Below are 17,209 nucleotides of genomic sequence, written 5' to 3'. Positions count from 1 at the left end.
GAGCGATGGGCGGGCAAGTTTGGGCCTCCAGTCAGAGCCCTCAGGTCGGTGGGGGCGCCCTCTCGCGACCCTCTGCCCGGCCGACCACATCTAGACGCCCGACCCTTCTCGGTTGCCGGGAGAAGGGATTCTGACAGGCGCAGCTTGTTATATCCACCAGTTAAGAAAGCAGCTTGCTTGCCCAATTTCTCTCTTCAAAGTGCAACTGTCCTGGTCTTAGTGTTATCTAGTCACTTTTTGGTGGCCAAAAAATAGTTTCGATTGGTTTCTGGTATCCTTGACACCTGCACATGGGTGGGAAAAAGGGGGTAGAAGGCATTTCCCCCTCTCTCATAATGCTAGAGCTTCCCAGTAAGCTAACGAACAGGATAGAAAAGGAAGTACTGTACTTACACAGCTCATAATTAATATGCAGAATTCATTGTCACACTATATGGGGACCACTAGCTTAAGGTAAAGGTAAAGGTACCCCTGCCCGTACGGGCCAGTCTTGACAGACTCTGGGGTTGTGCGCCCATCTCACTTAAGAGGCCAGGGGCCAGCGCTGTCCGGAGACACTTCCGGGTCACGTGGCCAGCGTGACAATCGCTGCTCTGGCCAGAGCCAGAGCCAGAGCCGCACACGGAAACGCCGTTTACCTTCCCGCTGGTAAGCGGTCCCTATTTATCTACTTGCACCCGGAGGTGCTTTCGAACTGCTAGGTTGGCAGGCGCTGGGACCGAGCAGCGGGAGCGCACCCCGCCGCAGGGATTCGAACCGCCGACCTTTCGATCGGCAAGCCCTAGGCGCTGAGGCTTTAACCCACAGTGCCACCTGCTTAGATGACATTAAAAGATCATTTAAAAAGTTCAGAGGGAATATATACCAATGGTTATTAGCCACAGTGTTTCAGCATCTGAATGCCACTGAGTACCATGACAGAGTGGGCTATTGCCCTCATATCAGACTTGTTAGAATGCTAAGCTAGATCGTCCTTTTGTCCAAATTAGCAAGGTTTTTCATGTTAGAAGGTAATTGCACACACATCTAGCTCTGGTGCCACTGTTTCCTCTTTCTGTCTATAGAAGTCTGAACTGTAGTCACTTCATGTTACTTAGTTGTCCCATTGAGAATGTGCTTCAGAGGTGAAGTTTGTCTCTCCCTTCCTCATGAAGCAGTCGTGTATCTGCTCCATCATGCACACAACTCAGCCCTCACTTGGAGTACCCCTGCTCATTGCATGGGTTGAAACTGACTGAATGTGGCATGATGTCTGCTTAGTTTATATTCCACTTTACTAGTAAATACTCAAGACGACTTACAGTCAGACACATTTTTATCCATTCAACAATTCTGTGAAGGAGCACTGAAAGTTATTGTTGCTCAAGGCCACTTAAGGTACCCCTGCCCATACAGGCCAGTCTTGACAGACTCTAGGGTTGTGCGCTCATCTCACTCTATAGGCCGGGAGCCAGCGCTGTCCGCAGACACTTCCGGGTCACATGGCCAGCGTGACAAGCTGCATCTGGTGAGCCAGCGCAGCACACAGAACGCCGTTTACCTTCCCGCTGGTAAGCGGTCCCTATTTATCTACTTGCACCCAGGGGTGCTTTCGAACTGCTAGGTTGGCAGGCGCTGGGACCGAACGACGGGAGCGCACCCCGCCGCGGGGATTCGAACTGCCGACCATGCGATCAGCAAGTCCTAGGCACTGATGTTTTACCCACAGCGTCACCCGCGTCCCAAGGCCACTTACTCCTCTATTATTATCTGCAGTTTTAGTCTCCTACATAGTCTAGCCACTACTGCGCACTACTCCCAGCTGCTTAGAAGGTCACTGCAGAGTGACCGCAACTGTGTAGGTAGAGTTGGTCATCTGTAGTATCAGGCCATCTAGCGAGGCAAGTATTTACTACAACTGAATGAAAATGGGGGGATAGTTTGTAGCTGCTGAAGCTCTATAGACAAACAGTTCACCACATGGCTATATTTCCCCAAAGTGATTTTATAGATAATATCTAAGCTCATCCCATTTCTGACAATTCAGTTGAACATGTGTTGAATTACAGTAGTTGCCAATAATTGTTACTGTAGATCTGAGGGCTGAACTGTATGTGATATAGTAGCAATCACTGTATTTTAGGATTATTTTTTTAATATCTTAAAAAACATACTGCAGAGGGAGGATAATGAGATGGTGAAGCAGTGCTTAGGGAAGGTGATTAACTCTTTCCCCTTATTTCCATGATTGAAATCACACAGTGCTTACTTCAGAGTAAGGAAGCGATCTTTACTCAGGCTAGCAGCAAGCACAGGTTCAGTCGTAAAGAGTTCAAGTTAAAAGAGCAAGATAAGTGATTCAGAACTGAATAACTGAGTTGGTAGAGCATGAGACTCTTAATCTCAGGGTTGTGGGTTCAAGCCCCACATTGGCAAAAGATTCCTGCATTGCAGGACCAGATGGCCCTCAAGTTCCCTTCCAGCTCTACAATTCTTGATTCTATGAATGACGCTAGAAGATGTCCCAATGGTTGTCACACCCCTCCCACCAAGTTTTAAAAAGACTAGGTGGAGTATGTTCACTCACGAGACTCTCTTGCCTCACTAGCCAGCTTCTGTGTGTGCTTCTCTGGGGTAGATGCAGCTGATCCCACCTACAAAAGTGGTGCCAGGTTTGTGGCCACAAGACTGTCCTGCCCCTCTCCCTCGAGCTGCTCTTGCTCAGCTCCTCCCACTGGCTAGTCAGAGTCGTCCTCCCTCCCTAATAATTATCTGCACCTCTCAAGAGGAGCGGTGACAAGAACTAAGAGGATGTAGCTTTGTTTCCCCGTTTTCTGACATCTAAAGTTGTATGGAGAAGACCCACACCCTCCACCTCCAGGTGCCCAATCCTGATAGGACCAAGGGGCCCATGAATCGTAGAATCATAGAGTTGGAAGAGACCACAAGGGCCATCGAGTCCAACCCCCTGCCAAGCAGGAAACACCATCAGAGCACTCCTGACATATGGTTGTCAAGCCTCTGCTTAAAGACCTCCAAAGAAGGAGACTCCACCACACTCCTTGGCAGCAAATTCCACTGTTGAACAGCTCTTACTGTCAGGAAGTTCTTCCTAATGTTTAGGTGGAATCTTCTTTCTTGTAGTTTGGATCCATTGCTCCATGTCCGCTTCTCTGGAGCAGCAGAAAACAACCTTTCTCCCTATGTGACATCTTTTTATATATTTGAACATGGCTATCATATCACCCCTTAACCTCCTCTTCTCCAGGCTAAACATGCCCAGCTCCCTTAGCCGTTCCTCATAAGGCATCGTTTCCAGGCCTTTGACCATTATGGTTGCCCTCCTCTGGACACGTTCCAGTTTGTCAGTGTCCTCCTTGAACTGTGGTGCCCAGAACTGGACACAGTACTCCAGGTGAGGTCTGACCAGAGCAGAATACAGTGGCACTATTACTTCCCTTGATCTAGATGCTATACTCCTATTGATGCAGCCCAGAATTGCATTGGCTTTTTTAGCTGCCACGTCACACTGTTGGCTCATGTCAAGTTTGTGGTCAACCAAGACTCCTAGATCCTTTTCACATGTACTGCTCTCAAGCCAGGTGTCACCCATCTTGTATTTGTGCCTCTCATTTTTTTGCCCAAGTGCAATACTTTACATTTCTCCCTGTTAAAATTCATCTTGTTTGTTTTGGCCCATTTCTCTAATCTGTCAAGGTCGTTTTGAAGTGTGATCCTGTCCTCTGGGGTGTTAGCCACCCCTCCCAGTTTGGTGTCATCTGCAAATTTGATCAGGATGCCCTTGAGTCCATCATCCAAGTCGTTGATAAAGACGTTGAATAAGACCGGGCCCAAGACAGAACCCTGTGGCACCCCACTAGTCACTCTTCTCCAGGATGAAGAGGAACCATTGATGAGCACCCTTTGGGTTCGTTCGGTCAGTCAGCCAGTTACAAATCCACTGAGTGGTAGCATAGTCAAGACCGCATTTTACCAGCTTCTTTACAAGAATATCATGGGGCACCTTGTCAAACGCCTTGCTGAAATCAAGGTAGGCTACATCCACTGCGTTCCCTTCATCTACCAGGGTTGTAATTCTGTCAAAAAACGAGATCAGGTTAGTCTGACATGACTTATTTTTCAGAAATCCATGCTGACTATTGGTGATCACAGCATTCCTTTCTAGGTGCTCACAGACTGTTTGCTTAATGATCTGCTCCAGAATCTTCCCTGGTATTGATGTCAGACTGACTGAGCGGTAATTATTTGGGTCCTCTCTTTTCCCCTTTTTGAAAATAGGGACAACATTTGCCCTCCTCCAGTCTGCTGGGACTTCGCCTGTTCTCCAGGAATTCTCAAAGATGACTGCCAGTGGTTCTGAGATCACATCTGCCAGTTCTTTTAATACTCTTGGATGCAGTTCATCTGGCCCTGGAGACTTGAATACATCTAAACTAGCCAAGTATTCTTGTACTATCTCCTTAGTTATTCTGGGCTGTGTTTCCTCTGCTGAATCATTTGCTCCAAATTCTTCAGGTCAGGCATTGTTTTCTTTATCGGAGAAGACTGAGGCAAAGAAGGCATTGAGGAGCTCAGCCCTTTCTGTGTCCCCTGTTTGCATTTCACCATCTTCTCCTCTGAGTGACCCCACTGTTTCTTTCTTCTTCCTTTTGCTACGAACATACCCATAAAAGCCTTTTTTGTTGCTTTTAACCTCTCTAGCAAGCCTGAGTTCATTCTGTGCTTTAGCTTTTCTGACTTTGTGTCTACACGTGCTGGCTATTTGTTTGAATTCCTCTTTGGTGTTTTCCCCCCTTTTCCATTTTTTGTACACATCCTTTTTTAATCTTAACTCAGTTAAAAGTTCTTTAGATAGCCACCCTGGCTTCTTTAGGCACCTTCCATGTTTCCGTCTCATTGGTATTGCCTGAAGTTGTGCTTTTACTATCTCCCTCTTAACAAACTCCCAGCCATCATGAACTCCCTTTCCTTTTAGTATTACTGTCCATGGGATCTCACCCAGCACTTCCCTAAGTTTTATGAAGTCGGCTTTCTTAAAGTCAAGAAATTGAGTCCTAGTATGCTTGGCTGCTCCTTTCCGCTGTATAGTATACTTCAGAAGAGCATGATCACTCGCGCCTAATGACCCTTCTACTTCTACCCCACTAACCAGGTCATCAACATTGGTTAGGACCAAATCTAAAATGGCTGTTCCTCTTGTTGCTTCTCCCACTTTCTGGACAATGAAGTTGTCTGCAAGGCCAGTGAGGAATCTGTTTGACCTTATGCTCCTGGCTGAGTTTGACATCCAACAAATATCCGGGTAATTGAAGTCCCCCATTACTACTATCTCCCTTCCTTTTGCATACTTGGCCATCTGTTCCAGGAAGGCATCATCTATGTCCTCTGTTTGGCTTGGGCATCTATAGTAAACTCCCACAATGAGGTCAGTGTTATTCTTCTCTCCCTTAATTTTGACCCAAATGCTCTCACTTTGGCTTTGAGGTTCTAAATCTTGGATCTCTTCACAGGTATACACATCCCTGACATATAACGCCACTCCTCCTCCTTTCTTGTCTGGTCTGTTTCTCTGAAATAGATTGTATCCCTCCATTATTACATTCCAATTGTGGGACTTATCCCACCAGGTTTCAGTGATACCTATTATGTCATATTTAGTTTGCTGTACCAAGAGCTCAAGTTCATCTTGTTTATTTCCCATGCTTTGCGCATTAGTGTACAGACATTGAAGTCCATTAATCATTCCCCCGTGTCTCTTATTTAAGGATTTTTTCCTCCCACCACTAGGTCTGCGTGCTGTTTGCTCCATTTGGTCTATGACATTTGGATGATCATCTTCATCAATTGATAGACTCCTACCTTCAGGAGCACTGTCTCCCTCCCCCACATTAGTCAGTTTAAAGCCCTCCTGATGAGGTTTCTGAGATTTTTGGCAAAAACATTCCTCCCAACCGTTGTGAGGTGCAGCCCATCGCTTGCCAGAAGTCCATCTTCAAGAAACTGCAGTCCGTGATCTAAGAATCCAAACCGTTCCTGTTTACACCATTTGCGAAGCCAGCTGTTCACTTCCACTATTTTTCCCTCTCTCCCTGGGCCACATCGTTCAACTGGGAGGACAGATGAGATGACAATTTGTGCATTTAATTGCTTCAATTTCCTGCCCAGAGCCTCGTAGTCTCTTTTGATCTTCTGGAGGCTATTGCTTGCAGTGTCATTGGTTCCCACATGAACCAAGAGGAAGGGGTATTTGTCAGTGGGTGACATTACCTGACTCCCTCCCCACCTCCTGGAGGGCAAACAACAGCTCATTCATTTTTATTTTGACAAATTATGTATTGCTTAATTATGGTAGTCTCTTAAATAAAGTACAATAGTGTAATACAATAAAGATAAAAATCACTTGAAACCATAAATCCGTCAATTTCATTTAAATGTCTGCCAGAATAAAAACTCCTCAGTAGGCACCCAATGTTCAACAGGGAGGAAGATTGTCTGACCTCAAATAGAAGGGAGTTCCATAAAATTGGGCCCACAGTACTGAACGCACAGCTGCTAGAGGATGTGAGCTGTGCATTTAAACTTAGGATGGTGAACAGTGTGAAGTCCGTGATCCAGGTGAGGGTGCATAGCTGCTGTCAAGTAAATAAAAAGACATTGGAAGACCTAACAGCATATTGCCTACACTATATGTATGTTGGCCCTGAGGGCATAGGCCACCACACTCATTCTTAATATGCCAGCTTGATTGTTGAATTGACCCTCAGGTGAAAAGGACAGCTAGCCCATTAGTTCTGGGCTTAAGATCTGCCCGTGGGAATTAAAATACCTCTCTAACTGGGACTCCCCTTACTCTCGTGTTTCAGGAACTTCCACCAGCCTGCTGGAAAGAGGCTTCTGCTTGCAACAGGATAGCAAGCTGGAAAAGGTGCGTTCCGCTTCACAACTTTCTCAGCAAACTTCATACATCTAATGAAGTGGTTTGTTGGCTACGATCATTCAAACCATAATGAACAAGTTAGGGTCAATTCATGCAAACTGTTTTTTAACTTGTTTGTAAACCACATAGATGTTTTACTATCAATCCTGCTTGAGTCAGGCTGAAAATTATGTAAGTTGTGAGAATCAGACTTTAGTATTTATCTCACCAACAGCACTTAACGTTTTTCCGGCAACCAGCATGGGGCCATTTCTGTTGAAAAGCTTGTGCCTGCACCACAAGCTCAGTGTTTGTTATCACAAACCGTAGTGCAGTGATCACTTGATGGTTTCTTCAAGCAGCCAGATGAATTTTCAGCATATGATGATGTGAATGACTTTATTCTCACACATCTCAAAAATCAATCCAGATAAATAACAGAGCAATGAGATGATAAATTTTGCTCCATGGCTGGGACCAAGTTGCAGTGAAGTAAGCCAAAATCAGATATGATCCTGGAATTTATTTCTGATGACTCTGTATGCCTCTGTAAATCCAAAAGTAACTGGTGATATTGTGAGAGGATATATCGGTTCTGGTATGTTAGCCACTGAAGAATGGGTGATAAATATGTGATCAATAAACGTTTTTGCTGCAGATGTAGAAACTGGCCTGTTTAATAGCAACTAGCTCTGTTCTTTTCCTCTGTCACCCCAGGAGCTGAGCAGCTCCTCTGCTGTCTTTCTTCTCATCTTGCAACTTTTCCCTAATGCTGAAGGAAATCAGCTACAGGGTAGGCATGCAGGTCAACCAACAGAATGAGGAAGAAACTCAGCAGAGTCACTGTCCTTTCTCTTTGGGTTATCTTGTGTCACAGAAGCTGTAATGTGGTTCTGACAGGCAGGAAAGCAGAAATTGGATTGCTGTGCGGGGCTTGCAAGGAGCTCTATAAGCCCCCCACAGCAATGCAGCAGGCAGCTGATTCCTGCAACAAGCAGGCTTCTATTCTTCCACCCGTCAACTGATGGGCAGGAGAGCCGAATACTACTTTTTGCAGGCATCAGCTGCATGAACAAGTTCCTTGCAGGGAACTCTAGGGGAAGCATTGGATCTCACCTATCTGGGCAGTAGAGATGAAGCCTGCTTTCCCTAACCAATGCACAGTCAGGCTCCCAATGTGCATTGGCGTCTGTGTCTCTACCTGCCCCATATATGATGTCATGTATGGGGCAGGTGGGTGTAATTTGGTGGGAACTGCCTTCTGGGCCAAACTGGAATCCTTGGCAGTCAAAATCTGGTCTTCAGCCTGGAGGTTCCCCACCCCTGATATAAAAGCAAATGAATAATCCCTCCCAAAATTGGACTGCAACTCCCCCCAGATCAGGGATGGTAGGCATTAGAGTCCAGCAGCACCTACCGAGTACAATGTTGGCTACTCCTGATATATAGAATGCACTGTAAGTTTCAGTTCCTTTTGTGATTTCCTTTTTTCTCTTCCTCACTGGTACTCCCTGCCCATACAGTGGTGCCCCGCAAGACGAATGCCTCGCAAGACGAAAAACTCGCTAGACGAAAGAGTTTTCCGTTTTTTGAGTCATTCCACAAGACGAATTTCCCTATGGGCTTGCTTTGCAAGACGAAACGTCTTGCGAGTTCTTGCGAGTTTGTTTCCTTTTTCTTAAAGCCGCTAAGCCGTTAATAGCCGCTAAGCCGCTAATAGCCGTGTTTCGCAAGACAAAAAAACCACAAGACGAAGAGACTCGCGGAACGGATTAATTTTGTCTTGCGAGGCACCACTGTACCCAGAATCTCACTTTTCTTCCCATCCTGTTCAACTTCCTTTAAAATACTGGCAAAGAAATATTACAAATGTAATACATTTATGCAAAATAAACAAGTATATGCTTTGTGTTTTCTTGGAGCAGAATCAGAAACATGAACCCTCCCTGAAGGATGGTCAAGTTTTCCTTAGAGAATTCTCGGGCGAGCTGAAATGTCAGGCTTATTGGTCTCTTAGGCTATATTGACAAAAAACCTCTGTGTTAATCCATCTAAGTTGCCTCTTATCAATAATTATGATACATGCATTCCATGTTTTCATCTGGAAAGGAAACTAAGTGGATTACAGCTTTTTAAAAAATGAACTCCATTTACATAGAAAAAAACTTAAATTCATAAAATTGAGAAGGAAAAAGTGGGACATATTCAAGTAAGCAGGTGTTCTAATAAGAGCCAGTGCACTGGAACTTCCTCCCTTCTCTCATGCCAAATTCTCTCTGAACAGGTTAGGAGAATCCCCAGAAAAGTGTCCAGGGGAAGGAGAGGGGAGATTATTCTGTCCAGCAACTGAAATGCCTTTGCTGATAGGATTGTAATATCTCTATGATGAATTCCACCCTTAAAAACATAAATAAAATCAGTCAGTGATATTCGGTGCTAGTCCTATTTTGAGTAGACCTGTTTACATTAATTGACTTGATTCACTTAGGCTCATTAATTTCATTGGCTCTATTCTGCCTGGACTTAATTGAATACAACTCAATATTTTGCAGCTAGCAATAAATTTCTATTCAGTTTAAGAAAGATCTCTTAAATAATTATTCATCTTCCTAAAAAATAGGATGGTAAAGCTAAATATATTCATTTAGCCTTTGGAGAGGGCAATTTAACCAATCAGTCATGAGCCAGCAATTTTGTGCTGATGAAACGTCCTATATGTGACTGTAAATATAACAAACGTTGAAGCAGCCGCAAGTCTTTTGTACCCTTAATCAGTACTCTTGCATGGCCACTATCAGAATCCATTTTGTATGAACTAGGTGTTTTGTTACCTGTATGGTTTCATAAACTCCTTTCAGGAAAGTTTAAAGGTTCAATCACTGTACCTCCAAGGAGGACCCCTGCCTAAAACTCTGGAGAACTACTACCAGTCAGTGTATGTGAACAATGCTGAGTTAGATGAACTCAAAAATCTGTTTCAACAAAAGGTAACTTCAGAAAAAGTATTCTGAATTGACTTTTCCTAGGAGTCTGCTCAAAAAAACCGTCAGGATCTATAGACATATTAGTTGATAGACCTGACTGAGGCCCCCTTAAGTCTCGCATAACACCCACTTGCACTGCCTCTCTAGGGCCTTGTAATGCCCCTGTACTTCGGACAAAGCCCATATTGGATACTGATGCTTGGCATAATATGTTTTACAGCTTGGTGAAGCAAAGCCGGGATAAAGATGAGGCAAATGTGGCATTAGTATGGATCAATGGGGAGCTCCACATCCGAGTATCCTGTCCCATTGCTGCTGGCACTGAACTGCTGTACTGGTTAGCAGAGGCCAGTCCCGCTTGCCTGGAAAAGAATGCACCAGCAAATATATCAGATGGGGTATTTGTCGCAGAGAGGAAAATGGTAGAGGAGCAGCTAGCTAAGACCACCACTGTGGAAGCAGAGACTTTGACACAGAAAGGAGATGCTTCCCTAGATGGCGATGCAATAGATTCCTTTGCAGGTACTGTACCTGAATTCCTAGAATCTTAGTCAGAAGGGGGTATCACAGGTGATTTAAGCAGCATCAGAAACAGGAAGGGTTTTTATTTTAAAAAATGACTTAACATACTTGGTAATAGAAAAATGCATGTTCCTTAAGCAAAGAACTTCACTGCCAAACTCTGCACACCCAGGCAACTGTAGTTGAAGTACCCTGTGTTTTGTCCTTCCTTTCACAAAAAGAGTTTATGGTACATGATTTGATTTTCACAGACCTAAATTGTCATCTGTGAACAAACTCAGACTGATAGTAATATTTTAACTTGAAAGGTAGGGGCTCCTTTTTCTCCTTCAAATGATACTGTGGGAGGCAACTTGTTCAGAATGTATACACTCTCTTGCTGTGAATAAGGAATATTTCTGCAGTGCTTTCAGGGTACAATCCCCTGAGAGGCTGGCTTTCAGCATCCCAAGTACAGAGAATGGGAACCAAGTGTGGAAGCATATTCTTGCCCAGAACAATTCAATCAGCCCACAGCCAGGCAGAAGTGGAACTCAGGCCAATGTCCACTCCTCTAGCCAGTGACCTTTATTTTGCTCAACAGCACTGGCCAGCCCCACCCTTGCAAACAGTGCTTTGCTATTTTATTGCAGTGCTGGAGGAGGCGATTTCTTTGAGAAGTCCACATGGTGAATCAGAATGTTTATCATGCCAGAGTGAGGCATCTAATCATAGCCTGCATTTTTATTAAGGCTTGATCAGGGCCTGTATTTTAAAATGAGCTTAAAGATTTTCAAATGTTCATGCCAGGCAGAAGACCAGCTGCCTAAGAACCTTGGCAAGATGTTTATTCTCCTGGATAAGGGGGCCCCCTGATTTATAGCAGAAAACAGTTCTCAAAGTCAAAGGGAATTACAGGCTGACAGCCAAGGTTACACTGACCCTACATATTACAGAAGATAAAAAAAGAGATAAACATAATTAAGAGTGGGTAAATAGTAAAATAAAACCATGTGCCTCCCATTAAACTTGAGCCATATTTTCCTAAGGTTGAAAGGTCAAGAGCAGTGAAGAAGGCAACTGGCTTGGCTGGAGAAGAGAGATTTTTTCCTATCTTATTTTGAGGCTGGAAACTGTTCCTTCCTTTTTTACTTTGAAAAGGTTTATTCTTCTAAAAAGCTATCTATGTTATGTATTAAATATATTGGCTTAAATGTAATTATGCAAAGGAATTAGAAGCTAAGAAATGTTAAATCCTTATGCTAGATTCTTATTTCATATAGTTGGAAGAGATCACAGGGGCCATCAGCCACCAGCCCAGCCCCCCCTGCCAAGCAGGAAACATCATTAGAGCACACATATGGTTGTCAGGCCTTTGTTTAAAAGACCTTCAAGAGAAGGAGATCTTTCAATGATGATGTGAATTCAAGATCCTTGACATCTGTTTAAGATAAAAATTTAAGATTAAACCATTTGTTTTGGAGGGCAATAGGGCGAGGTGAGCTGGTAATTAAGGTTCCTTGTTGAGACACATGTAAGATATATTACTACTTATTTGCCATTTATAGATAGAAGAATATATATCTTTTTGTTTCCCATAAAAGGACAAGAGGAAATGGGTGTATCTTTTGTGATTGGTTCTAGCAAACAGCCAATAGGAATTTCAACCAGGCTGATTGGACAGAGGCAGCCACAGGAGGAGCAAGGGGGCTGGATTAAGGAAATATAAGTGCTGGCCAGAATGGCAGGAGGCCAGGCCAGAGCTTGGTAACCATATACCACTGTGCCTCATATTTATTTGTCTGACAAATAAATTATTATTTTAATTTCTCTATTGCTGCGTTGAATATTTCATTCCAGCTAAGCGTTAACCACAAGCAGGGTGCTACAAGAGTACTTTTGATCCGGTATCTGAGGGTATGTCTGCACTAGAAGCTTGTGTTAGTTTTATACCATTTTAACAATCATGGGAACCCACAAATAATCTTTGAGAGTTATAGTTTGGTGGGGGCACTAAGAATTATTTTAATTCGGACTTTAAGCTTCAGCTCTTGATGCAGAATCCAGATGCCTGACTTTAGGTGCAGTGCACAGATTATGGTTCCTCCTTTTAAGTTATGGTTATTTGCATGTTCATACACTGTGAGGAGCCTATTTAGTTACTTATGTTCCTGGCCCTTTAAGATATGTGGGCAACTCCTGTCTATAATGCTAGAATCAGTCAGGCTCCTTACTATCTCTTTGTTTCCTCACACACAAATGTGTACACAGAACTTCATTTCCCTATGACATTCTATATCCATGTCTGTTTCCTTAAGAATTTTCTTAGGTGAATTAAACTGCTCAAGGTAACTCTGCTTGTTGTGAATAAGGGAGAAACACAGGTCCATGGTATTGTGACTGTGTGGATAAGCTGTTTTAGTTTGCAATTCTTGCTTTCTAAAGAAAAGAGCAAAGATTACGAATGATAAGAGTGTTGAAATTTGCTGTTTCTACACATTTCTGTAACCTCATTCTAAGTTATGTAGTAAAGCACTTTAGAGAAATTCAATTTGCGTCAAAAAGATTAATGAAGCTTTGCTTCCAAAGTGAGCCTTACAGAAGATACTGAAATATTCCTCCCCAAAGTCTAAACTTTTAGGATATTTAAATTCAAGCAGAGTTCCCTAGCTAAAACCAGCTATGTTTCAATTCTCAGAAGCACTGCTTTGATAACTAGTGGGACTTCTCGAGCCTCTGTGCTCAGCAAAAGATCTCTGTTCAGCAAGATTGAGGCAGTGAGTGGGGTGCGGAGCAGTGCATAGAAACAGAAGTCTCACCTTGAAGTGTCAATAATTACTTTGTTTTCTTTGTTAAGGGAACTAATGGTTACTGGTTCAAATTGCAGGTGCTCTTGATATCCCCAAGGTTGTGGAGCAGAAAGCCAGAACCCATTGTCTTCCTTTGCTGGATAAGAAGCTGCCAGTCAAGCAACCTCCTGGCCTGGAAAATGATCACAAGAAAAGGAATGAAGATGGGTTCCTGCAACATGAGCTCAGGGACTCTAAGGAGCAGCATGGAGAGAAACATCCCATTGTGAGCTGCTCTGTGGCTGAGGAGGGTGGAAGTAAAGAGGATGGTGTGCTGCATCCTCAAACAGAGCAAGTGAATGAGACACTATCCAAGGTAAAACCGACTGACATTTGTTCACAGCCGCCTCCATTCAGTGCAATTCAACCCAGTGCTCACTTGGCTGAGAAGGTGGAGGTGTTGAGGGGCCAATCTTGTGCTGAAGGAGCCCCCAGTGGATGTGCCATGTCTACACCCAGGGACAGGGCGGAGGAGCAGAGTGAAAATCCCAAGCAGGAGGAAGTGTCTCCAAGCAACATGGGTGGTGCTCCACAGCTCAAGGAGGTAGACCACGAGCGACGGTACCGGTGCGAAGAGTGTGGCAAAGCCTTCCTGCAGCTTTGCCACCTAAAGAAGCACCACTTTGTGCACACTGATCACAAACCGTTCCTGTGCACAGAGTGCGGCAAGAGCTATAGCTCGGAAGAAAGCTTTAAAGCGCACACACTGGGCCACCGAGGGGTGCGGCCATTCCCCTGCTCACAGTGCCACAAGAGTTACGGCACCAAACGGGACCTTCAAGAACACCAGGTGCTGCACACAGGCCAGCGCCCTTTTGTGTGCCCTGACTGTGGGAAATCCTTTGCCCGCCGGCCCTCTCTTCGGATCCATCGCAAAACCCACCAGGCTAAGGAGCCAAGGCCATCTGCTGCCGCCGCCGCCTGCCAGTGTGTGATATGTGAGCGGCAGCTGGCCAACCCTGGGTCGTTGCGCAACCATATGCGGCTGCACACAGGGGAACGCCCGTATACCTGCCCCTACTGCCCCAAGTCTTTCCGCCAGCAGGGCAATCTCCGTGGGCACCTTCGGTTGCATACAGGGGAGCGTCCCTACCGCTGCCACTTCTGTGGAGATGCCTTCCCACAGCGCCCTGAGCTGCGCCGTCACCTGATCTCCCACACAGGTGAGGCTCACCTGTGCACAGTGTGTGGGAAAGCACTGCGTGATCCCCACACGTTACGGGCTCACGAACGTTTGCACACAGGCGAGCGCCCTTTCCGCTGCCATCTGTGCCCCAAATCCTATCCTCTGGCCACAAAATTGCGACGCCACCAGAAAGCCCACCACGCTGACAAGCCGCACCAGTGCCAAATTTGTGGCATGGGCTACGCCCTCCCCCAGAGCCTGCGACGTCACCAGCTAGAGCACAAAGGAAACCAAGATGGGGATCCATCCAAAAGGGGCACGAAAGCCCCCCAGGAGCTGCCAGCTTTAGATCAGCCAGCTGTGCTGGTAGTGCACTCTGTGGACAGGGCAGGGCCTGGAAACCACACAGAGCTCCTTATCACCAATGATGGGCACTATGTTACCACACAGCAGAGCTCTGCCAGGCACAAGAACGTCATTGAGATTGCTGTCTTGGACACGGAGAAAGAATGCCTCATTGTGCAGGAGCAGGGCTCCGCCAGTGACATGTTCATTATTCAAGAGGGTGTCAGTTTTAGCACAGTGGCGGAGGTGGTGGAGGTGGGGACATGACCATCAGTCTTTTTGCAGATGGCATTAAAACATCTTTGGAAGTCTAAATGTGCTCTTTCTATGTGTTTGCAAGAAAACAGCATGCGGGTTATGAAATATATACTGGGATGTTTAGAAGGGAATAGGTGACTTCAGTTTGGCCAAGGCTGGATTCCCACCATCATTTCCAAAGCCCGTAAGCCTGGGCAAAAGCCTGATAGATGAGGTCATGCCTGGAAGAAAGCCTTCACTAAGCATCTCTTCTATACTACAGTATCAGAATTTGTTTCAAATTGATCCAGTGTCAGCAACTGCACCAGTTCTGCTTGTGTGTTACTTATGTTTAGTGAAAACGTGGCAAAACTGACTGAGTGGTGAAGAGTCTGCAGATTTCCACATGGTTATGCACATATGGTCCAAAAATTAATGCAATAGAAAGTATGGAAGTATATCTTTTTTTAAGTAAAAGAGCAGGAACTTCCAACAGTTTTCTGAGGTGTGCAAGGATTATGTCAACACCAGTGAGGGTTCAAAGTTCTTTAGCTTCAAAGGTATAAATAACAGGAAGCTACTGCTCCTGACTCATTTGCCCAAGCTGTGCTTAGATGTGCTTTAACTTGATACTTGCTGCATCTGAGTAGGGGATGAAGCCATCAGATGCCTGCTTTAATTACAGTTAATGACAACATTGGCTAAGATCCAACTCCCACATTTCTTGGTGATATAAGCAGCTCTCAAAAACATTGCGGTGGTAGCACATGCAGTCAATCGTGTGACTCAGACAGAAAATAAAGGTGTTTCTTTTGCCAGTTATACCTCTCCATGGGCTTGGGCTGGTGATGCTGTGATAGTCACCGTGCAATCTAGCCAAATTGTGGTTGCTGGTTATGCATATTGTTCCCATGATGTGGGGTCCTGACTGCCCAGAGACATTTGTTTGATACCTACAAAGACAGTGTTTGGGTTTTGCCCAAGTCAACACATAGCAATCTGAGTGAGAATTGTAGATCCCAGAGTGGCTGTAACTGTAATCCAAAGGTTTGCTTTTAAAATAAAACCAATTCATTGGATCTGGTAAATTCATTGGATCTGCAAATGATAACATTGCCGGATTAGACCACTTCATATCGCAGGAGCAAGATTCTAATGGTGACAGTTTTCATTCACATAGAAGTAAATCAATGAGGAAGAGCTTTGCTATGCCTGTAATGCATTTCATTACAGTATATAAAAACAATGACAAATGAAAATGATGCTTAATTACATTGTCTCGTTTTAACATAGTACTTTGCCAAATTTTCTACTTTTTTTGTTTAGCATTTCCTTGACAGTGAGTATCACAGACTTCCTGTCAGGAGGTCATGTTGCACCATAGTGTTGCAATGTATAGTTAGTAGTTTTGGTCCAAGCTAATTTGAATTAATGTTGGATGGGATTTTTTTTATTTTCCATTTTTTATATCACTTTATGCTGTTGTATTCACTACGTGAGAGTAATTTTCTTCTTCCCAGCATTCTGTGGTGATAGGCCAGTCGGGTATTTTAACACATAGGAAACTGAGCCAAGAGAGTCTGAATTGCCCAAAAGCCAAATCAAAACTTCACGACCGGGTAGAAATTGGATCGCGAGTGTCTGTGGTCCAATATGACATTTTAACAGTTCTTCCTTAGTGCTTTGCTATTTCCAGAAAATATATTGAGGTTCGCTAGGTGGCTCCCATTGTCAACAATATCATTTATTACTGGTATATGGTCACAGCCTCTGCAAAGTGGTTTCATTTAGCACATGCTTCCTTCTTGGATACTTAGGATGGACCAGCTGTCATTTGGTTCTGGTAGCAATAGGTCACATAACTACACTTGTTGCTTTTCCTATGTTTCTGCTACCCCCACATTTCCAAACTGTTTTGATAAAGTAAACAGATGCTTGAGACTACAGTACTGACTTCCTGCTGTTGAGCTCACCCACTGGTACATTTACAAGCAGTCACAAAGGAAGCAGTCTTTTGAGGCAGTAGGATTTGGAGCAGTGATCTAGAATGGTTGGCATGTAAGTTTTTTGTCTTTTCCAAGAGAGTGGTGCAGCTTTTGCATGTATCAATATTGACATAGCTGCAAAGTGACTTGCTGATGCCAAAACCCAAGAAATCCACGCATGAGTCTCAATCTTCTGTCATTGCTGATGTGGTGTCAAGCACGTTTGTTGGTTGCACTGATCCCAACCAGTCACGGATTGGAGGGAG

The 17,209-nt window shown here is 44.5% G+C and overlaps 1 protein-coding gene and 1 long non-coding RNA gene across 2 annotated transcripts in view; both read left to right on the top strand.

Annotated features, from left to right (window-relative positions):
* Positions 1-17,209, top strand: part of LOC307227006 (uncharacterized protein) — a 39,230-nt gene that overhangs the window by 429 nt on the left and 21,592 nt on the right. Inside the window, exons 3-6 of the mRNA XM_079996075.1 lie at positions 6,864-6,925; positions 10,121-10,422; positions 13,289-14,976; positions 16,479-16,597. Of these exons, the coding sequence (XP_079852201.1) occupies positions 6,864-6,925; positions 10,121-10,422; positions 13,289-14,976; positions 16,479-16,597 (2,171 nt within the window). The remainder of the gene's footprint in view (positions 1-6,863; positions 6,926-10,120; positions 10,423-13,288; positions 14,977-16,478; positions 16,598-17,209) is intronic.
* Positions 10-1,990, top strand: LOC307202835. Its single transcript, XR_013833027.1, has 3 exons — positions 10-465; positions 835-1,367; positions 1,727-1,990. It is a non-coding gene; the product is annotated as an uncharacterized lncRNA (long non-coding RNA).

The sequence above is a fragment of the Podarcis cretensis genome (genome assembly GCF_951804945.1).
Source record: "Podarcis cretensis genome assembly, chromosome: 1".
NCBI classification, from domain to species: domain Eukaryota; kingdom Metazoa; phylum Chordata; class Lepidosauria; order Squamata; family Lacertidae; genus Podarcis; species Podarcis cretensis.
Note: the sequence above shows the minus strand (reverse complement) of the source record. Positions and strands in the feature narration are given on the sequence as shown.